At 41.7% G+C, this 20,466-nt stretch overlaps 1 protein-coding gene across 7 annotated transcripts in view; it reads right to left on the bottom strand.

Moving 5' to 3' along the window:
• WWP1 (WW domain containing E3 ubiquitin protein ligase 1) overlaps positions 1 to 20,466 on the bottom strand; it is a 252,071-nt gene that overhangs the window by 67,813 nt on the left and 163,792 nt on the right. For all 7 annotated transcript variants that reach the window (XM_033933270.1, XM_033933272.1, XM_033933269.1 and 4 more), the window contains 6 exons: positions 19,833 to 19,884; positions 19,440 to 19,524; positions 17,980 to 18,108; positions 10,391 to 10,463; positions 10,230 to 10,301; positions 387 to 475 (listed from right to left, as the gene is read on the bottom strand). In XM_033933270.1, the coding sequence (XP_033789161.1) occupies positions 387 to 475; positions 10,230 to 10,301; positions 10,391 to 10,463; positions 17,980 to 18,108; positions 19,440 to 19,524; positions 19,833 to 19,884 (500 nt within the window). The remainder of the gene's footprint in view (positions 1 to 386; positions 476 to 10,229; positions 10,302 to 10,390; positions 10,464 to 17,979; positions 18,109 to 19,439; positions 19,525 to 19,832; positions 19,885 to 20,466) is intronic.

Here is a 20,466-nt window from a genome sequence, read left to right on the forward strand (position 1 = left end):
GACCATCTGAGACACTGCTGATAACAGAATGATATAAAAGATGGACATCTCCAGCTAAACAATCATCTTTCTATCTGCCTACCTCTCTACATCATCACTGACTGATTACAAAATTAAGGTGAATGTTTGAATAGTTGACAGGTGTTTAGTCTTTCAAACATTTAACAAGAGAACATTCTGAGACACTAGTGACTTGAAAACAAATTTTAATAAGCATTTTTTCATTTAATGCAAAATTAAGCTTAAACTCTGCTGCTTACTTGGTACAACAAAACTTTCAAAAAGGAAACATAAGGTTCAAACACATTCATAATAGTAATGGAACATAAATAGGATAAATGGATGGCTCTAGCCATCTAAAATTAGTACTTTTAAAAATAACCTACCTTGCCAAACCACCATAATCTAGCCCTTCTTCTCCTCTGAATATTACATACAATCGTCTTCTTAGGTCATATGGTTTTAAAGCCATGATCTGTCAAAATAAAAGGTCAATTCATTGATAAGAGCAAGCATAGAAATGACTTTGTCTGATCAATGTTACTTTTCTAATGATATCACATTAATACATTAATGGTATTTACTAGGAAGAGTATGATGATATTTTTCATGCCTAGTCTACTTTGGGGGTAATTTTATAAAACATTTTTACACACACAAATTAGGTGCATGAAGACAAGATTAATTTTATCATGCTTATATGGTGTGAGATTATCTGTTTAAGTAAGATACCATATATCATATTTAGTATAATTTTTTTTTAAAGGGACTGTAATTGACCTCTGATATAGGCAGCGTAGATGAAGCACAGCTGCTGTTGGGTTGTTTTTATGCCTTTATAATATAAAGCTTTTGCCTCTGTTGGTTAGGTTTCTTCTTCTCTTTTGCCATTATCTCCACTTTTGGATCTCTCTGAATACTGTGACAGGGTTGCTCTCCTTTTGCAATGTTCAGAAATAGCCAGATTGGATAGAGAATGACACAGGGACAAATTTGTCCCTGTAGGAACTCAATTTCCCCGTCACCACGAATTTTGTCGCTGTCCCTGTCCTTGCCTCATTCCTGTAAGCACTTATGATTTTAAACTGTTTGAGGCTTGTGCAGATGCGAACTGAGCTTACTGGAATGGGGCAGGGACAGAAAAAGAACTCACAGGGACAGGATGGGAAAATGAGTTCGCGTGGGGATGGGGAAAAATTTGTCCCCATGTCATTCTCTATGTGAAAGCTGTTAATGTTACACAAACATGTTGCCCAGCACTTGATTAAATACACTACCTCTAATTCAGAGCCAGGCCAAACAATAATGGGAAGGAATGAAGCAAAGTCACTGCTTTTAATATGGAATCCAATGAAAGCAGATTTCAGAAGAGCTACAGTAGTTTTGATATGATGTAATTGCACTGTATTGGTTAATGAAGCATGTTTGCTCGTGACAGAATTTGATGCAGAGAACTAGCCAATTTGCTAAAGACTACTTGACTACTAGAATATCAATTCTGTTGGGGGTCGAAAGAGACAAACAGAAGTGTAGACTGTTCTCTTAGGCTGCCACAGCTGGCATCATGATTATTGTAGTTATCCAGGTCTCGCCACATCTGGATAGGTAGAACCAACAGTCATCATGCTGTGGCTTTTTTCAGGGTGTGCCGTGAGGTCTGAAGTTTGTCTTTATGTGTAGTGGGTCCTCAAATCTGGTTGGCTAGGGCATGATGTGATTGAGGCAGGAAAGTCTGTTGGCCACAAATTTAAATTTTAGTGGGAAAGTCTATTAGTCAAAATTTTTAATTCTGGCAGAAAAGAGGTTTGAATCCTTGAGAGGGAAGGAGAAGGCCTTTGCCCTCAGCCCCAGACCTTTTTGATCAAAATTTCTTTTGGATGAGCATTTGCCATGTTTTGTTTATATAGAGCCCTTTATCTCCATTAAAATTATTGGGTAATCTACTATCTCTATTGCCTCTTTGATTCTTCTCGGCCACTAGTGCTGCCCGATTCACACGATTTGAATCGGTTCACCGATTCACTTCGGGTGAATCGATTCAAATCGATAAAAAAAAAAATCGGCTTCTCGATTCGGCTGACCCTCCCCTCGACCCCTAAAGCAGGAGCGGCAGCACTACTCTTGCTGGCTGGCTTCTGCCGCACCTGCTTTAGAGGGTCAGTTGGAAAGTGCTGGTGTCCGACTTCCCCCCCGGCCTCCCGTGCACCATTTACCTAATAGGAGCAGCCTGCAGAGAAGATCGCGGTGCTAGCAATTTTTGCAAACTGCTTCGGAGCTGTTTCCTCCGCTGCAATGTTACCTCTGATGTCAGAGGAGGGATGGGAACGTAGCAGAGGAAACAGCTCCGAAGCAGTTTGCAAAGATCGCTAGCACCGCAATCTTCTCTGCAGGCTGCTCCTATTAGGTAAATGGTGCACGGGAGGCCAGGGGGAACACACAGGCCTTCCCAGGAGGGGGGGGGGGTTGCGCAGTCCTTCAGGGTGGGGGGGACAGGCCTTCAAGGGGTGACATAGGTCTTCAAGGGGGGGACAGGCCTTCAAGGGGGAAACAGGCCTTCAGGGATGGTGGCACAGGCCTTCAGGGGGGACAAGCAGGCCTTCAGGGGTGGGGTGCAGACCTTCAGGGGGGATAGGCCTTTAAGGGGGATAGAGATACTGGATAGGAGGGTAGTTGGGAAAAGAAAGGGAGAGATGGTGGACCCTGGGGTGGTGGGGAAGGAGGGAGAGATGCTGGATTAAAGAGTAGCTAAGAAAAGGTGGATCTGTGGATGGAGATGAAAAAAAGTAAAGATGCCAGACCTCCGGAGGAGGGAAGGGAAACGGAAGGGGAGGACAGAGATAGAAGATTGATGGTTAGCACAGGGAAAGAAGAAAGAAGGAGACCCTTGCAACAAGTTATCAGAAAACAACCAGAGGCTGGGAACAACAAGATTTGAATAATGACCAGACAACAAAAGGTAGAAAAAAATAATTTTATTTTCCGTTTTGTGATTACAATATGTCAGATTTGAAACGTGTATCCTGCTAGAGCTGGTGTTAGACCACAAATGTGAGCTAGGATTTAACAGAGAGAGGAAAAGTCTTTTCAGTTTGCTTATTTTGTTTACATCACAGCGCCAGTGTGGTTAGGAAAAGGCAAAGAGGGTGAAGAGGCTATAAAATAAACCTACCAGGATGTTCGAAAAAAACACCCAATTGGGCAGGAAAATCGAATCAAAAAAACAATTCAATAGGCTGAATCAAATCTTTTTTCCTGAATCGGGCAGCACTATCGGCCAGCAATGGTCATCTTTTTCCAAGACTTTTGCATTCTCAAATCTAACCATATAACCAGTTGCCTTGGCATGGAGGGCTACAGCTGATTTGTTGTTCTTGCAGCCTTTCCTCTATAGTACATCCAGTTTCACCAATGTATGCTTGGCCACAACTGTATGGAGTTTCATACATTCCATGAGTTTGGAGCAGAGGTCTTTCACATGTGTGTGAATGCAAGTTTTTGCTGATCTGCTATGTAGATGACACTGTTATCATCTGGCCACAGACAAGAAAACCTCTGTGAACATAACATAACATAATAACAGATTTCTATACCGCATAACATAGAAACATAGAAACATAGAAATAGACGGTAGATAAGGGCCCACGGCCCATCTAGTCTGCCCACCTTAATGTCCCTCCCCTACCTTTGCCCTGTGAATAGATCCCATGTGCCGATCCCATTTGGCCTTAAAATCAGGCACGCTGCTGGCCTCAATCACCTGTAGTGGAAGACTATTCCAGCGATCAACCACTCTTTCAGTGAAAAAGAATTTCCTGGTGTCACCTCGTAGTTTCCCGCCCCTGATTTTCAACGGATGCCCTCTTGTTGTCATGGGACCCTTGAAAAAGAAGATATCTTCCTCCGCCTCGATGCGGCCCGTAAGATACTTGAACGTCTCGATCATGTCCCCCCTCTCTCTGCACTCCTCGAGCGAGTATAGCTGTAATTTGTCAAGCCGTTTTTCGTATGGTAGATCCTTGAGTCCTTAACCTTTAGTTCAATTCGGTTTACAAAAGATTATGCTATGAGTTAAAACAGAGATAATGCAATACGCAAGAATTAACTAGCTACAAATTTAAAAAAAGAAAAGTTTTCAAAAGTTTTCTGTAGTGTTTATAAGATATTGATCTGGTCAGTAATGGGTGGAATTCTTTATCAAATTGAGCTGCTTGATAGGAAAGACAGCCCTTAACAGCTACTCCAACATAAAATTTGCCATGTAGACTGAGACCAACAGATGCCTTCCCTTTCTACACATAATGATCAGAAAGTGGGCAGATGAAAGTCTGGGCACATGGTATACACAGAAACCCACTCATACCAACTGTTATTTGCATGCAGAGACCATCACTACCCAACCACAAAAAGAAGGGTTCTGTGTATACTAGTGAACCGAGCACTAAGAGTTTGTGACCCAGGCAGACTTCATAAAGAAAAGGACATCCACCAGGACATATTTCTCACTAATAGCTACAGCAGAAGGGTTACTACTCAAGCTCTAAAACTTCTGGACAACCCAACCCATTAAATCAACAATCACCAACAACCATTAGAGGACAACGCTGAAATAGAATAAAAAAATGATAGTGCTCTCTCCTGTGTCCAATGAGTAACAGATCACATAGGAAAACTGCTAAAGAAAAATCCATCAAAATATCCTACAGTGCACCACAGAAATTTGCATCCAAGCTCACACACGTGAAAGACCAGTTACCTCTGCTCCAAACCCCTGGAGTATACAAAATCCCATGCAGTTGTGACCAATCGTACATTGGTGAAACTTGATGCACTATAGAAGAAAGGCTGCAAGAGCACAAGAGACACCACAAGCTATGCAATACAGAGAAAATCAACTGTAGTCCTCCATGCCAAGGCAACTGGTCATATAATTAGATTTGAGAACACAAAAGTCTTGGAGAAAGACCGTAGGTGGCTGAGAAGAATCAAAGAGGCAAAAGAGATAGCAAGATACTCCAATAACTTTAATGGCGATAAAGGGCTCTACATAAACAAAACATGGCAACTGCTCATCCAAAAGAAATTTAGAGCAAAAAAGACTGCAGCCAAGGACAAAGGCCTTCTTCCTCAAAGTTTCCTGCCTCTTACTTGCCAGAATTTAAATTTGCGACCAATTAACTTGTGATAAAATTCAAATTCATGACCAACAGACTTTCCTGCCTCAATAACCTCAAGTCCCGGCCACTCAAATTTGAAAACTTATTATATATAAAGACAAACTGCAGACCTCACAACACACTCTGAAGAAAGCCACAGCATGATGGCTGAAATGTCAGTTCTACCTTTCTGTTGGACTCTGTTCTTTAGAAGTATAAAACAAGAGCCTGTTTAGAGTCCAGAAGGTGGAGGGACATTTTGTGTTGATTCTTATGAAATTTTGGACATATGATAGAAGGAGAAATTAAGTTCTTACCTGCTAATTTTCTTTCTGTTAGCCTGTAGACTGGTATAGTCTGCCATAGCTGTAATAAAAGTTCCGGTTATATGAGAAAAAACCCCAAATGCAAATGGCAGTTTTAAATGGAATTGAGCCCTTTAGACCGGCACACCTTAGGATTTTTTTTTTTCCTTCACTTAGTCAGAACAGACTCCACGGCTCTCAAAGCTGAAGTGCTGACCAACCAGAGGGCCAGGCCGCCGGCTGAGGCACCTCTACAAAAATGGGGGGAGGTGGAAGAAGGTGGGGGGAGGGACCCAGCACAAGACCTGCCAAGTTTAACACCCCCGAGGTCAGACGCATCCCCAAACAGGACCTGTCCAAGCTCTATCCGGCACAAAAGGGGAACCCAGGAGTCCAAAACAAAATTCCAATAATACTAAGAGGGGAGCCAAATTAGTCTTCCTACCTTCTTTAATGGAGACTGAGGAAGACTTGATTGCAAGAACGGAAGCTATCCTGATATACAAGTTTGTTCTTAGTCTCCACCTGCTGGTAGCAGTGAGGTATATAACCCATTCGCAAGGACTATATCAGTCTACCAGGCGATACAGAATTAGTATTTCCTCATTAACATGGAAAAGAGTTACAACTTTACCTAACGCTTGCAACAAGTCCCTCCAGAAGAAAAATCTGATCAGTTTCTTTGACTGGGTGACCAGAGAACTGGATAGAGGCAGTGAGCTAGATGTGGTGTATTTAAAATTTTAACCTTTAATAGTGTTCTACACAGACGTCTAATAAACTGAGTGCCCTCGAGATGGGCCACAAAGTGACGGGCTGGGACAAGACCTGGTTGAGTGGAAGACGACAAAGGGTAGTGGTTAATTGAGATCGCTCTGAGGAACGGGATGTTACCAGTGGTGTGTCTCAAGGTTTTGTTCTTGGGGCTGTTATTTTTAACATTTTTATAAGCGATATTGCTTAAGGGCTGTCAGGTAAGATTTGCCTCTTTGCGGATGATACCAAAATCTGCAATAGAGTAGACACTCCAGATGGGGTGAACAACATGAAAAAAGACCTAGTGAAGCTTGAAGAATGGTCTGAAATTTGGCAGCTAAAATTTAATGCTAAGAAATGCAAGGTCATGTGTTTGGGCTGCAAAAACCTGAAGGAATGGTACAGTTTAGGGGGTGAAGAACTTATGTGCACAGCAGAAGTGCGGGACTTGGGTGTGATTGTATGTGATGATCTTAAGGTGGCCAAACAAGTTAAAAAGGTGAGGGCAAAAACTAGAAGAATGCTAGGGTACATAGAAAGAGGTAAGGCCAGAAGGAAAAAGGAAGTATTGATGCCCCCATATAAGACTCTGGTGAGACCTCATTTAAAATATTGTATACAATTCTAGAGACTGCACCTTCAAAAAGATATAAAAAGGATGTAGTTGGTCCAGAGGAAGGCTACTAAAATTGTGCATTGTCTTCATCTTAAGGCATATGGGGACAGAATTAAAGATCTCAGTATGTATACTTAGGAAAAGCGAGAGTGCGGAGATACATAAGAACATAAGAAGTTGCCTCCGCTGAGGCAGACCAGAGGTCCATCTCACCCAGCGGTCTGCTCCCGCTGCAGCCCATCAGGCCTATTGCCTGAGCAGTGGTCCCTGACTATTTCTATAACTTATCTCTTACTCCTATCCCTATAACCTACCTCTACTCCTATCTGTACCCCTCAATCCCTTTGTCCTCTAGGAACCTATCCAAACCTTCTTTGAAGCCCTGTAACGTGCTCCTGCCTATCACAGCCTCCGGAAGCGCGTTCCATGTATCCACCACCCTCTGGGTGAAAAAGAACTTCCTAGCGTTTATTCTAAACCTGTTCCCTTTCAATTTCTCCGAGTGCTCCCTTGTACTTGTAGTTCCCCATAATTTGAAAAATCTGTCCCTGTCTACTTTTTCTATGCCCTTCAAGATCTTGAAGGTTTCTATCATGTCTCCTCTAAGTCTCCGCTTCTCCAGGGAGAACAGCCCCAGTTTTTTCAGTCTGTCAGTATATGAGAGGTTTTCCATACCCTTAATTAGCTTAGTTGCTCTTCTCTGGACTCCCTCAAGTACTGCCATGTCCTTCTTGAGGTACGGCGACCAGTTCTGGACACAGTATTCCAGATGCGGGCGCACCATTGCACGATACAGTGGCAGGATGACTTCCTTCGTCCTGGTCGTGATACCCTTCTTAATAATACCCAACATTTTGTTTGCTTTCTTGAGGCTGTGGCGCACTGCGCCAACGCCTTCAATGTTGTGTCTACCATCACTCCCAGGTCTCTTTCTAGGTTACTTACCCCTAGCGGTGATCCCCCCATTTTGTAAGTGAACATCAGGTTCTTTTTCCCTACATGTATGACCTTGCATTTCCCTATGGTGAAGCTCATTTGCCACTTTTTTGCCTACTCTTCCAGTCAGATCCTTTTGGAGATCTTCACAGTCTTCCGTGGTTTTAACCCTGCTGTATAGTTTGGTGTCATCCGCAAATTTAATGACCTCACATTTTGTTCCCGCCTCCAGGTCGTTAATAAATATATTGAACAGGAGCGGTCCCAGCACCGACCCTTGCGGAACTCCGCTCGTGACCCATTGCCAGTCTGAGTAATGGCCCTTTACTCCAACCCTCTGTTTCCTGTCTGCCAGCCAGTTTTTGATCCATCGGTGGACCTCCCCTTGCACCCCGTGGTTCTATAGCTTCTTAAGCAGTCTTTCGTGTGGTACCTTGTCGAAGGCTTTTTGGAAGTCAAGGTAAATGATGTCTATGGATTCCCCTTTATCCACCTGGCTGTTTACCCCCTCAAAGAAATACAATAAGTTTGTGAGGCATGACCTACCCTTGCAGAAGCCGTACTGACTCGACTTTAGCTGCCCATTGTTTTCGATGTGCTCACAGATGCTGTCCTTATTCAGCGCTTCCATCATCTTTCCTGGGACCGAGGTCAAGCTCACCGGCCTGTAGTTTCCTGGGTCATCCCTTGAACCCTTCTTGAAGATGGGCGTGACATTCGCTATTTTCCAGTCCTCCGGAACCTCTCCAGTTTTTAAGGATAGGTTGCATATTTGTCAAAGTGGCTCTGCTATTTTGTTCCTTAATTCCTTGAGTACCCTTGGGTGAATGCCATCCGGACCTGGCGATTTGTCACTCTTTAGCCTGTCTATCTGCCTGAGATCTCCATTTATGATCTCTTCGGGTTCCGGGATGTTGGTTGTGTCCTCCCTCGTGAAGACTGACGTGAAGAACTCATTTAACTTGTCAGCTATCTCTTTTTCCTCTTTTACCACTCCCTTTCTGTCTCCATCATCCAAGAATCCCACTTCCTCCCTTGCTGGTTGCTTCCCCTTAACGTACCTGAAGAATGATTTGAAGTTTGTTGCTTCCCTCGCCAGTCTGTCTTCATATTCTCTTTTTGCTTTCCTAACCACTCGGTGACACTCCCTCTGGTACACAGTACTCTGCCACACATTAATTCCTAAGGTTTTTGCAGACAACCATGTTTGTTCCAGCTAACTTTGAGGTCAGCTTGACACATGATTAGTTTAACTGACAACTTCGATAAGTGGGTTTTGTTTTGTTTTTGTTTTTTTAATCGACTCCAATACATTGGATTTGGTTCATGTCAGTCTTTGACTAAGAAGAAAAATGTTAAGTTCTTTTGCTGCAATTCTGTGATAGATGGAATATCAAGGAAATTATTTTACTAGGGCTTGTATTGAGTCACCAGGTTTGACAGTTCTGTTGATTTGTGGCTGTATTGATGTTTACACCATCCTCTAAATCCAAGAAGCTGTGCGCTTGCAAGTCAGGGCATATGTTTTCTGCATAAATGAATTTTCTGCACTGGAGGCTTAAAGCAATCCATTCTTCTGACATTTCCAGGTGCTCACTTCATTTTCAAAAGGCACCTTGAATTGACAGTTGCTAATTAGGCATTCTACAATTTTGATGTACCAGAGTTTCAGCTGACTCTGCAGTCTGCATACTAAAGGGACTGCTATGAAAGATAAGATCTTCCCAGTCAGGTAATTTAGTTCACAGGAATCCTACATATGATCCTTCTGTCCCACCAGTATAAAGAAAAAAAATCTCCTTTACTCTGTGCCATCAGATCAAAATAACTACAGCATAACTAAACAAACAACAATTATAGCTGATGCTACTCAATGTACTAGTACAAATGCAAAGCCTAGTCACACAAGAACATAAGATAGTAAGAACTGGCATAATGAGACAAATCTGAAGATCCATCAAGTCCAGTATCCTGTTTCCAACAGTGGCCACCCGGGTCCCAAGTACCTAGCTAGATTCCAAAAGCAACTTCAAAATTTGACAAAAAATAATAGCTATTTATTAAAGCACAAGAAGCTCTAATCAATCAAAAACTGGCAAATAACTTGAAAAAAGAAAAACATTGGAGAAAATCTCCAATAGCCATAAGACGACAAACATGACCTGAGGGCTCTTGTGACCACATGAAAACATTGGTGCAAGAACTTCCATATGTACTCACTAGAGCATTCTGGAAAACTATTGAGATTTGTTTACACTCTCTAATCCTGGGCACCACCATAAGGTGTCAATCCTGTGAAGACTATCATTCTGCTTGCCTTCTGAGTAACACTGTTACTATTCCACAATGCTAATTTAAAAATATGTTAAGCATAAGAACATTCAATCTCAACACATGTTAGCGTCATTTTGCAATTGTTATTTTAAAAAATCTTTACTAATATATGTGTTAATACTTTCTTACTTGTTGGAAGGAGTCTTCAAATAATGTCTGTCTGGATACAGTAATCTTTACATGGCTGGGCAGTGCATTTGACTAGGAAGATACATAAGGAATCAATTAAGAGAGGTTTGTATTGTAAGCAAATCAATTACCTTGCAAATAAATTTCATATGATATCTTACCTGGCACAAGTAACGAAAATGAGCAAGTTTCCATCTAAAGCTGCGTTCATAAGCAATTTGGGGGCCTTTATTTCTGTAAAGAAATATATATAAAAACATGCTAAAAAAATAAAATATCAGAAGCCAACAGTCATAATCAGACTTAGATAAAAAAAATTCTGAATCTTTATATCACACAAAATTTAATTTAAACCAAATATACACAATACACTTTTTTTTTCACCCCCTAAAAGTAAAGGAGTTTCCCAGACAGTTTTAAGCTCCTCAACACAGCACACAATTGCTTATTTTGACTATCTATGGAAATCCAAAGGGAAATGTCTTTGGAAAACAGGACATATACTGTATTTGCAACAAATGCATAACAACGTTTGTCCTTTGCAACACTTGAATTATCCCAGGTCAAGCAGGTAGCATATTCTCCCATGGACGCTGAAAGGAGTCTAGCCTTACCTTGTCTTGAATCCCTGAAGGGTGCTTTCCCCGATAACAGCTTCCGGAAGAGCGTTCCAGATTTCTACCACTCTCTGGGTGAATAAGAACTTCCCTTCTAACTTTAGCGAGTGTCCTCTCGTTCTCTTTACCTTGGAGAGGATGAACAATATCTCTTTCTCTACTAAGTCAATTACCTTCAATATCTTGAATGTTTCAATCATGTCCCCTCTCAGTCTTCTCTTTTCAAGGGAGAAGAAGCCCAGTTTCTCTAGCCTCTTGTTGTACGGCAACTCCCCCAGACCTTTAACCATTTTTGTTGCTCTTCTTTGGACCCTTTTACATTACATTACATTGGTGTCTTCTAGTCTGCCAATACCTTTCAGTTCTAGGCGGTTTACAACAAGAATTGGCCTGAGCATTCCCAAGGAAATTACAAGGCTGATATATATAGTACGCGTCGGGATCTGGGAAGGGTCGATACGGTTTGGTTAGATCATTTGACAAATTTCTTGAATGGTATAGTTTTCAGTTCTTTCCTGAATGTTTTGTAGTTGGGCATCGTGGTCAGCAGATTTCAGAGGTGGTGGTCTAGTCTCGCTGCTCTGGTGGCTAGTAGTCTGTCATATATTTTTTTGCTTTCCATGGCTTTGATTGGGGGATGGGTGAAGTGTGCTTGAGTTTTCCTTGGTCTGGATGTGTTTTTCCTGGTTAGGCGGTTGTTCAGACAGCTTGGTCCATTTCCATTTAGGGCTTTGAATAGGGTGCAGTAGAATTTGTATTCTATGCATGCTTGTACTGGGAGCCAGTGTGAATCTTGGAAAGCGGAGGTAATGTGGTCATATTTTTTTCAGTGAGTATTATCAGTCTAAGTCTAAGGGCTGTATTTTGGACTGTTTGTAATTCTTTTAGTGTGTTGGCGGGGCATGACAGGTATAGAATGTTACAGTAGTCCAGGAGTCCTAGGATTAGCGCTTGTACTATGAGTTTGAATTGTTTGTTGTTGAAGTATTTTCGGCTTTGTCTTAAGTTGCGCATAGTTGCGAATGCCTTCTGAACTGTTTTGCTAATTCGAAGTTACTTGGTGCAGCCTTTGTCTATCATTATTCCCAGCAGTTTTAGGTTGGGTTGTAAGAGATATATGATGGAGTTTATTATGGTTGGAGTTTTGTTTCTTTCTAGAAGTAAGAATTTGGTTTTGTCTTGGTTCGGCTTTAATTTCTGGTCTCTCACCTATTGTGACACTGTTTCTAGTGCAATGTGTAGTTTGTTCGTTGTGTTGGGAGTGGTTTGGTCGAAAAGCAGGAGGATGGCTGTATGACGTTATGCCTAGTTTATCTAAGCATGTGCCAAGTTTGGACAGATTCCTGGAGGAAAGTCCATAGCCTGTTATTAAGACATGAGGGAAGCCTGAATCAGTGGCATGGAATGTTGCTACTCTTTGGGTTTTGGCCAGGTGCTAGTGACCTGGATTGGCCACCGTGAGAATGAGCTACTGAGCTTTTGAGTAGTACTATGTCCTTTTTTATGTACGGCGACCAGTGTTGGATGCAGTATTCCAGGTGGGGGGCGTACCATGGCCCGGTTTAACGGCATGATAACTTTTTCAGATCTGTTTGTGATCCCCTTCTTAAACATTCCTAGTATTCTGTTTGCCCTTTTCACTGCCGCCACACATTGCATGGATGATGTCATTGACTTGTCTACAAGTACTCCCAAGTCCCTTTCCTGGGGGCTCCCTCCGAGTACAGCACCGGACATCCTGTATACGTGCATATGATTTTTGTTACCGACATGTATCACCTTGCACTTATCCACGTTGAACCTCATTTGCCATTTCGCGACCCATTTCTCAAGTGTATTTATGTCTCTTTGTAGGTCTTCGCAAACCTTCTGTGTCCTCACTACTCTGAATAAATTTGTATCGTCTGCAAATTTAATCACCTCACTCGTCGTACCAATTTCTAGGTCGTTTATAAATATGTTGAAGAGCACAGACCCGAGCACCGAAACCTGCAGCACTCCACTTGTAACACTTTTACAGTCTGAGTATTGTCAATTCACCCCCACCTCTGTTTCCTATCCGCCAACCAGTTTTTAATCCACGTGAGTATATCACCCTCGATTCCATGGCTCGCAATTTTTCAAAGTAGGTGTTCATGCAGAACCTTGTTAAACGCCTTCTGAAAATCTAGATATACAATGTCGAACGGGTCACCCTTGTCCATCTACCCATTTACTCCTTCGAAGAAGTGCAGTAAGTTTGTCAAGCAAGATCTTCCTTTGCCATGCTGGCTGGTCCTCATCAGTTTGTGTCCATCAAGGTGATCGATGGTACGGTCCTTTATCAGCGCCTCTACCATCTTTCCCGGTACCGAAGTCAGATTCACTGGTCTGTAGTTTCCCAGATCTCCCTTTGAACCTTTCTTGAAGATCGATATAACATTCGCCACTTTCCAGTCTTCTGGAATCTTTCCTGATTTGATCGACAAATTGGCTATTAGTTGGAGCAGTTAAGCTATAACCCCTTTCAGTTCCTCGATTACCCTCGGGTAGATACTGTCCGGTCCCAGGGTTTTATAGTTTTTAAGCCTATTAATCTGTCTGCATACCTCTTCTAGACTGACCGTCATCCCTGTCAGTTTCCTATCTTCATTTTCTGTGTATAGCCTATCGGCTTCCGGTATATTGGATATATCCTCTTCGGTAAATGTGTTCAGTTTGACAGCGATGGCTTTGTCCTCCTTTATTACTCCCTTTATTCCCTGGTCATCTAATGGCCCCACTGTTTCCTTCACGGGTCATTTCCTCTTAATATATCAAAAGAATGGCTTGAAGTTCTTCGCCTCCTCGGCTATTTGTTTTCTCGTAGTCTCTTTTGACCCCTTTTACCGCCTTATGGCACTTGCTTTGATGTTATTTGTGCTTTTTCCAGTGTTCTTCCGTTTTTGTCCTTTTCCATTCCTTAAACAAAGTCTTCTTGTCTCTGATCGCTTTCTTCCTGCTACACTGAGCCATGCTGGTTCCTTGTTCTTCTTCCTCCTGGAACCCTTGTTGATACGCGGTATATATAAATATTGTGCCTCTGTGATTGTGTCCTTAAAAAGGGTCCATGCTTGCTCTAGCGTATTTATAGTGCTTATCCTCTTCCTAATCTTCTTCCTCACTGTGATTCTCATCCCTTCGTAGCTCCCTTTTCGGAAGTTCAGTGCCATGGCCGTCGTTCTGGATCGATATTTTGTTCCTGTGTCTAGGTTGAAGTGGATCATGTTGTGATTACTGTTTCCCAGCATCCCTTCTACTTCTATACCTTGTGCCGGTCCTCGTAGTCCATTTAGAATTAAGTCTAGAATTGCATTTCTTCTCATATTTTCCAGCACAAGTTGTTCCAGGAAGCAATCACCTACAGCATCCAAGAAGTTGGTCTCTCTACTGCAGCTGGAGTTGCCTAGATTCCAATCTATCCCGCGATAATTGAAGTCGCAAGGTAATGGCGGAATAGAAATCTCTAATGTAATGTAATGTAATAACTGCATTGCCTCCCTTGTATTCATGTTTAATCTCATCTGTCATTTCTTCATCAGTCTCTTTGGACTGCCCTGGGGGTCGGTAGTAGATGCCGATCTTCGTATCCGTTCCATTTGTTCCCGGTATTTTGGCCCATAGAGACTCTACCTTATTCTTTGTTTCCGGCGTGCTCTCTCTGGATAGACTCAATTACCTCTTTTGTGTATAGGGCACTACCCCCATCTTTTTGTCCTACTCTATCTCTGCGGTATAGCTTATATCCCAGTAGTAGTGTCCCAGTCAAAGAAAACTGAGAAGCTGATTACTGTGTGTCAACATCAGAATACAAATATACAAAAAGGAACAATATATTAGTATGGCTTTCCACGTGTCCACTTTATTCCATGAAGAAATTTGGTAACTCTACTAAACACTAGAATGCAGTTTTGAGAGAAACACTAGGATCATAAAATAAACTGTGTTCAGAAAGAACCTCTTCTGAAGGACTCCTGAAATGAACTCAGCAACAGATAGACTCCTAGATTACGAGTTAAATGATTGGGGTACCATCAAACCAGCTCAGCAGCACACCTCTTCCGCATCTTCAGTATATTCAACAAGAGAAAGTGAAAATGCTTCAAACCTTCCTTATAAGACAGAGCAAGTTTTTGGACATGCAAATTTCCAAAACCTACAGGTCTTACATATTTGGGCCAATAGAGAAATGTGTAAGCTGCAGATCTTTTCAGCAGAGGGAAGGAAATGCAAGAAAGGAACAGGTCGCAAACTCAAGTGTATGTACACGAACGCAAGGAGCCTTAGAAATAAGATGGGTGAATTAGAAGCTATGGTACAAAAAGATAACGTTGACATCACAGGCATCATGGAAACATGGTGGACTGAGGAAAACGTCTGGGACACTGCTACCAGGATACAAACTATACCGCAGAGACAGAGTGGCTCAAAAAGGTGTGGGCATTGCCATATACGTCAAAGAGGGAATTGAATCTACTGGAAAGAACACGCCACAACTGACAGATAAGTTAGAGTCTCGGTCAAAATTCCGGGAACAAATGGACTGGAAATGAAGATCGGCATCTACTACCGACCCCCAGGGCAGTCCAAAGAAATTGACGGAGAAATGATGGATGAAATTAAATGCAACTGCAAGGGAGGCAACGCATTTATCATGGGTGACTTCAACTATTCGGGAATAGACTGGAACCTAGGCACCTCTGGCTGTGTTAGAGAGACCAAGTTCTTGGATACTGTAGGTGATTGCTTCCTGAAACAACTTGTCAAGGAAAATACTAGTGGAAATGCAATTCTGGACTTAATTCTAAATGGCCTGCGAGGACCGGCGCAAGATGTAGAAGTAGAAGGGAGGCTGGGAAACAGCGATCACAATATGATCCACTTTGATCTGGACGCAGGAGAAACATCGATCCAAAACAGCAGCCACGGCACTGAACTTCCGAAAAGGGAATTACGAAGGGATGAGACTCATGGTAGGGAAGAAGATTAAAGAAGAGGATAAGCACTGTAAAAACGCTAGAGCAAGCTTGTTCCTTTTTAAGGACATGGTCACTGAGGCGCAAAATCTATATATACAGCGCATCAACAAGGGATCAAAGAGGAAAAAGAACAAAGAACCAGTGTGGCTCACTGTAGAGGTGAAGGAAGCGATCAGAGACAAGAAAGCTTCATTTAAGGAATGGAAAAGGTCAAAAATGGACGAAAAACTGGAACAAGCACAAACAACATCAACGCAGGTGCCATAAGGCGGTAAAAGGGGCCAAAAGAGACTACGAGGAAAAAATAGCCAAGGAGGCGAAGAACTTCAAGCCGTTCTTTCGATATATTAAGGGGAAATGACCCGCAAAGGGACCACTGGATGACCATGGAATAAAGGGAGCACTAGAGGAGGACAAAGCAATCGCCGACAAACTGAACACATTTTTTGCATCTGTATTTATCAAAGAAGATCTACACAGCATACTGGAACCCATCAGGCTATATGCTGGAAACAAAGACGGAAAGCTGACAGGATTGACGGTCAGTCTAGGGGAGGTGTGTACGCAGATTGATAGGCTTAAGAGCGATAAATCCCCGGGACCGGTTGGCAGCCATCCGAGGGTCATCAGAGAGTGGTAGAAAACTGGACGCTCTTCCTGAGTCTGTCGTAGGGGAAAAAGTCCTCCAAGGATTCAAGACAAAGTTAAACAAGTTCCTGCTGAACCAGAACGTGCTCAGGTAGGGCTAGTCTCAAGGGCACTGATCTTTGATCAGAGGGCTGCCGGGTGAGCGGATTGCTGGGCACAATGGACAACTGGTCTGACCCAGCGGCGGCAATTCTTATGTTCTAAATTTTAAAACGAGCTCATAATTTAAGGCTCAAAAGGAGTAAATCTAGGAATAACCCTTGAAAATATTTTTTTTTACTAAAAAGCTGGTAAATGCATGAAATGGTCAACCAATTGTAGTCTTAAAGCAAGGAAAGTAACAAAATTCAACAAAGCCTATAATAAGTACAGATCAATCAATATGTAACTTCTGGGTGGGTGGGAGGGAATTAAAAGTACTGGGGACAGGGTTAAAATGGGAGGGAGGGAGTCAGATTTGGGGTTAGAGGGAGGGGGAAGAAGAGTGAGAGAGTCAGATTTGGGGTTAGAGGGAGGGGAAGAAGAAGGAAAAGAGTCAGATTTGGGTTAGAAGGAGGAAGAGGGGAAGAGTCAGATTTGGATTAGAGTGAGGGGGAGAAAGAGGGATAGAGTCAGATGTGGGGTTAGTGGGAGGGTGAAGGAAGAGGGAAGAGTCAAATTTGGGGTTAGAGGGAGGAGGGATGGAAAAAGAAGAGAGTCAGGTTTGGGGTTAGAGAGGGGGAGGGAGAGAGTCAGATTTAGGGTTAGAAGTAGAGGGAAGAAGAGGGAGAGTTGGATTTGGTGTTAGAGGGAGGGGTACGAAGAAGGACATGTGGATGCGAGAAAGGAAGTCATTACAATACGACAGGGACAGTGCAGGAATGGGAAAGAATTGACCAGGGATGGGGACATCTAGTCTGCAGGTCAAAGTTCACCTTGGATTCAGTGGACTGCTAAAATAAAATCAGTAAAAAACAAAAGCCCTAACTATAGTGCACTATTAAAAAATATTTAAAATATTGTGTTTTGAAATTTAAAATAATTACTACTCAGATAATGGTCATATTGTATTATTTTGATAAATATAGTATTCAGAATTTTAAAAGATTGTGTGCAGAATTCTTAACATTTTTGCACAGAATTCCCCTGGAAATAGGCTGCCTTATAGATAATTTGGTGCTGAAAATGTGGCAATCCCACGAATACAAATTTAAATTGAAAATGCTAATCTGAAATATCCACTACTCTAAACAATAATCCAATTTATTAAATCAGTCCCTAACACAAATTCCTGCAAATGCTCTTTAACTTTGTTTCCACTGCTCTGACCCAGTTTCTGTAAGATAACATTATCCCAATTATAAGTAGTCATCCTGCTTATACTCTAAGAACTGGCAAAAACAAATTAATCAGAACTGAAAATGAAAAATCATACCTTCTGTGAATTTATGAATGGGTCACAAATTGTTTACATGTTCTGAAATGATCAAAATTCAGTTGATTACTTACACAGAAGATTTCCCAGTTCGGGGATCACTGAAGGTGGTTGTCCTGGTGTTGTGATCAACAAAGTACTTAACCCCTTCTCTCGTGTATCGGATTTCCCAACCCTTAGGCAGTGGATCCTCATCCTGTAAACTGCAAAGAAAGTTAGAAACAACTCATCTTTATGCCCTTTATGGATGTAAATGGCTGTATGGGTTTTTTTCATTCTTGTTCTGTTATAGATTTGTGTTGTGTTAAACTTCATCAAATAAACTGAAATGAAAGAAAAGGAACAGTACAACTTTAACAAGAGCAATGTACTGTATATATTATTATAGAGCTGCACTGAATGGCTTATTTTACTTTTGGTCAAATATGAATAATAAAAAATATTATTTGGCTGAATATGAATACACTTCTCCCTCGGTATTCGCAGTGGATAGGGGAAGAGCCGGACCGCGAATGGAGAAAAACTGCAAATAACTTCTCATCCGGCTCTGACCCACCCCCACCTCCCTCCCGCCTTCCCCCCCGGCATCCCAGCCTTCCCTTGTGGTCTAGCAGGCTTTTGGGGCAGGAGCGATCTTCCTATGCTCCTGCCCCGTGCAGATCACCAATAGAAAATGACTGCCGTGAGTTCCCATAGTCTCTCGAGACTACGACGGGAGCTCACGGCAGCCATTTCCTATTGGCAATCTACATGGGGCAGGAACATAGAAGATCGCTCTTGCTCCGAAAGCCCGCTAGACCACCAGGTAAAGCTGGGATGCCAGGAGGAAGGCTAGAGGGAGGCGGGAACATCCGAAACTATGGTGTTTTTTTTCTCCACCCCCCCAAAACAAATCGCGAATTTATGAAACCACAAGTATCAAAACCGCGAATGGAGAGGGGAAGTGTAATGGGCATTGAGCTTTAACATAAATAATAAAATGAAGCAATGTGAAATCAGAGATCAAGTGTGTATTTCATTAGGATTTAGCACAGTAGAGCCCCAGATTATTTGTTTTCAAATTTAAATCACTATTCCGCTGGTTACAAATTGCAAGTAACTTGGTTTGCACGTGTTTTGCAAGACAAGCAAATATTTTATTAAATTTTAACTTTCAATATACAAGCAATGTCTTGCAATACAAGTACATACAGTATACACACATCACAACTGAGCCGATGATTCTTCTCTCTCTCTGCAAGAGTGTAGTGACTGTTCTAAATGAGTGAGGTCTTGCAATACAAGTACGTATAATATTTTGTATTAAAGTTTTTGGGTTGTGAAACAAATCATCTGAGTTTCCATTATTTCTTATGGGGAAATTCGCTTTGATACAAGCATTTTTCGGAACGAATTATGCTCGTAAACCATGGTTTTACTGTAATATATTTGGAGCACTATTCAGGACTAAATCAAATCAAATATGAATATTCAGTATAGCCCTAATATTGCTTATGATTTTTATTTATGAACATGCATGAATACTGCACCCTACCCTTGCGTTCGAGGGTCCTCCCACTGTGTAGTTTTTGTGTTGTGATTCACAAAATACACCCTGTCATTTGAATCAACTCTCCTTTCTGAAAAAGAAAAAAATATATAGCTAAGTGCTTTCTGCCACTGCTCAGGTTCTCTTCCAATTACACAAATATAGAAAAGGCTGTGAAGGAGCTTAGGTCTATTCCTATTGTAGTGATACCATCATACTTACCCCAACTATACTACCCCTTTTTCTAGTAACATACATATACCACACATTCCACCCCCCTTTTCCTACACAAATACCATATACTGTACATTCCTTTTATTACCAACATGCTCAGGGGCATGCTTCAGAGTACATTAACAATACACGTTCATACTCCATATCAAAAACATATTGGCTTACCCCAGCCTGCTGGTAAAGGGCCAAGTGGATCATTTTCTAGTAACATTGAGGCCTGTAAAAATAGAAAAAGAAAAAAGTGTCCCAATTTTATCTATTAAGACTTTTTATTTCTATTAGCCTATTAAAAAAAAAATAATTTCAAGGGTCTACAAATTCAAATTAACTTTTAAAACCCTATTTAATCTAAACTCAAAAATAGTTTCTTTCAGGGACAGTTTAAATAACAAAATATTAGGTTCTTACCTGGATAATCTTTTTCTGTTACTCTACTAAAGATTCCATACATATGGTATTCAATTGCAACCCGTGAACAAGGTCTTGCAGAAGTGACACTCACTACTGTCAGCACCTCCCACATTACAGTGGAGCATAGAGTCCCCTTCAGTTTTAACTCAATGTAATCGATCACCATTTGAATAAAACACAAAGAAGAGGTACAGGGAACTTCCCCACCACAGTTCTGTTCTGTCTGAAATTTATAAGAGAACAAAGAATTAGTAATAAACGTGAAAACATTCAAGAAACATAGCAGCAATAATGACCAACGTGCTATGTGCAACAAGCACTATCATCAAAGGAGCCAGATTAATGCTCTTACATATACAGAACAATCTTATACATGTCCATCTGGCTG

This window comes from Geotrypetes seraphini, chromosome 2 (genome assembly GCF_902459505.1).
Source record: "Geotrypetes seraphini chromosome 2, aGeoSer1.1, whole genome shotgun sequence".
Lineage (NCBI taxonomy): Eukaryota > Metazoa > Chordata > Amphibia > Gymnophiona > Dermophiidae > Geotrypetes > Geotrypetes seraphini.